This window comes from Mesitornis unicolor, unplaced genomic scaffold (genome assembly GCF_000695765.1).
Source record: "Mesitornis unicolor isolate BGI_N332 unplaced genomic scaffold, ASM69576v1 scaffold34986, whole genome shotgun sequence".
NCBI classification, from domain to species: Eukaryota; Metazoa; Chordata; class Aves; order Mesitornithiformes; family Mesitornithidae; genus Mesitornis; species Mesitornis unicolor.
Genome location: NW_010192287.1, coordinates 15,549 through 19,450, shown reverse-complemented (window position 1 = coordinate 19,450; position 3,902 = coordinate 15,549). Strand labels below are relative to the sequence as shown.

Genomic DNA, 3,902 nt, shown 5'->3' with positions numbered 1-3,902 from the left:
GGGGGAAATGGGTAAACCAAGATTAAAATATAGACACTCAGACATTTAAGAATTGACCTAATCTTAAATCTTAAAGTCAAAATTATCCTAAGAAGAAAGTTTGCTAGCATAAAATCTAAGGAAATTCCCTTGCATAAATATAGTTCTGTTCTTTCCAGTCTCCTGTTTGCTGCTTTTAAAGCTGTAAACCATTAAGTGGTGTTGTGAAGTACATGCATCAGAATGCTGCCTACTTTTAAAATAGTGCAAACATACTATCAAATCTTTGCTTAGATAAAGTACAATCTTCACTCAAGTACAGCAATTCCCTCCTTCACTTGCCTTTTTAGAACAGCAGAACAGAACAGTTTTTAAAAAGGCAGCATCAAAAGGTATTATAGAAGTTGCAATTACTTAAAAACTGAAAAGAGCGGCTGCAACTTTTTCAAGAGCACAATATTTGGATGGTTACCAGTTCAATGTCTTTTCGGATGGTTCTCCTGTTTCTTGTGTCATTAATTGAAATATCATCTACTCCTGACAGAATGCCTGTTACAGCAATTTTATGGTTTCCTCTCAACTTTGCACGGAAAATATCTCCTTCTCTCCAAAGTTCTGCCTGTTTGCTATCATAACATGGATAAAAAAAAGCCCAAAACAACAAATTAATACCAAAGTGTACAATAAAAGAAGAAGACATCTAGATCTATTTTTGAAATAATTTATAGTCAATCCACTTACTCCATCAGGAAGCACTGCTGTGGCCCAATCACTGAACCAGGTCTATTTATTCTAATCCAGGCAATAGTTTCAGCAGCTGTCATCTGATAATGCTTCATAATATAACAGGCAATAAGTGTGCCAGTTCGTCCAAGACCAGCTGTGAAAGATAAAAGAATTACTTCTTTTACATACCCATCTTCATCTAAAATCTGCTGTAGTTACAGACATTGTTACCTGGACAAACAGTTACTTGCCTAGTTTATTAAATGAACTAATTACTGGTCAAACTTTAAAAGTGTAACTTACCTTTTTAATTTTTTTTCTATATATAAGGTTACTAACACATTGTTCACATGTTTTTTAAATGAGGTAACCTTCAAAAGCCAGGGACTTTACAAATATCTGTAAGCCTATATATCTTTATTTACCTATGTATCTATGAATATGTATACAGGTATGAGAATGTTTTTATGCATGGGATAGTACATCTGTCTTTTTTCCAAAATCCTCAAAGCACCTTCTTGATCACCAAATTGATCATACACTGCACTGAAACCAGCTGCTCTTGCTATCACTCCTCTAACTAATCTCTTTAGTTCCCAATGAAAAGACAAATTTTGCAATAAGCAGGTCCAGGTACTAGCTGACACAGGTAAAAAGTACTTCAGAATTCCTTGCAATGGCCCTCAAAACAGTTCACCTTCTCTCATTTAATGATCAACTGATCAATACCAGCATTAAATCTTCAGTGGAGCCCAACAGCCAAGACAAACACACAGCACTCCCCATGCCTTGCCCAGCTGTAGTAACAGGCTACAGCACTCTTTCTGAACAGTAAGAGCAGACTGAGGACCACGACATAGTCTAGACATCACTAGTATGATAAATATCAAAGAACATCTTCATTGGAATGAAAACGAAGCACTTGTACCACTGATACTCAATATCCAGGTGTAATCAAGTAAGCGATATGCCTGAATATATCACCTGAGTGGAGAGGACGAGTATGCACTTGCTATACAACAGTCAAGATGCTGTTTTCACCCGTTCTTCCACATCACAGTATAACCTTGTTAAACTCACAGCAAATGGATGGCAGACCCAGTAACAAAGAAGTAGCCTTTGCAGGTCTCAGGCAAATGGGTTAAGAAAAGGCCTGTGTCCTTCAATCACACCATCATCAGGTATGCCAGTAAGGAAAACAAATATCTGATAGAGTATTAAAGATGGTGCAGGAAGGGAAACATAGTTCCACTATAACCACAGAAAACTGTATACTAACTGCATTGGGCGTGCTCTGAGTATCTTCTCCTAGACAGCCTAATTCTGGAGGAACAGATACTCAGAACATGTCCAATGTAGATAGTATAAAAGGTTTCTGAGGGATAAAGATTTCTGTGGTTCTGGAAGAACACTCATACTTTATGAGGAATCTCCTCAAAAAGCTGCACTGATTATTTCAAAAGTTTGTGACTCAGTATATTTAACCATGCATTTTCAGAAAGACCTATAAACCTTGCCGGGATTTCAAATTCCGGCTCAAAAGCATCTTTTGAAAATGCTAAGACTGTACAGCAGAAAGAGCTGTTAATATTAGCAAGCTCACTTTCCCCAGCCTCATTCTTGGAAACAGCTGGGAAGATTTTTCTGGAACTTAAAAAAAATTAAAAGACGAAGTGCAGAACATAGAAATAGTTTGTATAGAAAAGTTACAGTTTGCCAGAGAGATAAATAACTAGATAGAATGGAATTATAGTGCAAAATACCTCAGGAACTTTAACTACAAACATCACTTCTAATATAAATTGTTTTTACACTATACCTTTGCAATGAACGGCTATAACACCTTCAGCATTTTCACAAATATTCAGAAATTTTTTAACTATAGTATCACTAGGTGTGCTTCCATCAGCAAAGAAGAGGTCAAAATGCTCAAATCCAGCATCTGTAAATCGTTTGGCATCATACACTTTTCTGTTGAGGCGTATTATAGTGGTGACCTTATGTCTCCTGAAGTATGGGAAATAAGCCTCTGGAGCATGGTGAGGATAGCCTATTTGAAAAAAGAAGGGGGAAAAAAAAAAGAAGAGAGGAAGGCTCAAACTGCAGAAATAAACAAAGACTCAAACACAAGAGATTAAAACACTTTCAAAATAGATCTGATGTTCAACATAAAAAAATAGACTAACTGAAAATGGAATTTTAACATAATCACCTAGGTCAGATACAATTAGACCAAGCATTAAAATTTTACTGCCAGGGTTCTTATAAAAGAAAAAGAGCCAAGGAAAAAACACACTGTTTGAGGAACAATTTTTAAAGCTTGTTCTTACTGATAACAATTGACTAAGAAAGCAGTGGGCTTGTGTCCCCCACCTCCTTTTTTAAGCATACCAGTTTCAATTTTACTTCTTGAATGAGGTCCACTGAAGGCAATGAATTTGTTTGGTATTATCCAGTTAAAATCTCCATTTTCTGCTCTCTGTCAAGAGAAAATGCTTGGTTTATCATTAACCCTGTATTTTCAGGCTTTTCCTTATTGTTTCAAAATACATGCTAGATAGAAGTGACGTAAACTTTTTTGCCAAAGGACGTTATGTTAGTTGCCTGCTTTCTGTTCCACTGGGAGGATGCCAGATGCTCTGAACCTCACTTTTCTTGCCTGTGTTCTCCTCTTTCTAAACTGGAATTTTAGAACAACACAACTCATGTCCTTCAGATGAAAAGCAACTTCCAATTTTTTTTATGTTTCTAAATTATGACCTTGGCCTTATCGCTGTTCACAATTTAAACCTTGATTTTTTAGATTCTAAGAACACTTAATTTTCTCTTTACAGATAACTGGCAGCTTTGCATTTCTGAGACTGTATATAGTCAAGAGTTGCAGTTCTTCATTGTCACATTTGTTACCCATGCCCTACAATGAATTTTCTAGGCTTGGGGTTTCCCAGCCCTGTTTCCTTCTTCACCCCAGAGTGTTATTATACCTTAGCCATGCGTTCACAGATACATACTTTAATTGCTCTCCAGAATTCAGTCAGAACTTGGACTTGTATACTCTCGAGTTTCTCATCAAAACTGCTCAAGAATATGCATGATCTCTAAAAAGTGGCCAAATTCCCCACTTCCTGATCATCTTCCAGGGCTTTAATAATAATAATGGAAAAAAAGTATTTCTTTCTATTTTGGTTTCTGCTTTC

The 3,902-nt window shown here is 36.4% G+C and overlaps 1 protein-coding gene across 1 annotated transcript in view; it reads right to left on the bottom strand.

Annotated features, from left to right (window-relative positions):
- The window catches only part of LOC104542652 (dual specificity protein phosphatase CDC14B-like), a gene marked incomplete at its 5' end in the record, with an annotated part of 18,231 nt that overhangs the window by 154 nt on the left and 14,175 nt on the right, over positions 1-3,902 (bottom strand). Inside the window, 4 exons of the mRNA XM_010187029.1 lie at positions 452-605; positions 721-859; positions 2,525-2,755; positions 3,097-3,184. Coding sequence (XP_010185331.1) covers positions 452-605; positions 721-859; positions 2,525-2,755; positions 3,097-3,184 — 612 coding nt within the window. The remainder of the gene's footprint in view (positions 1-451; positions 606-720; positions 860-2,524; positions 2,756-3,096; positions 3,185-3,902) is intronic.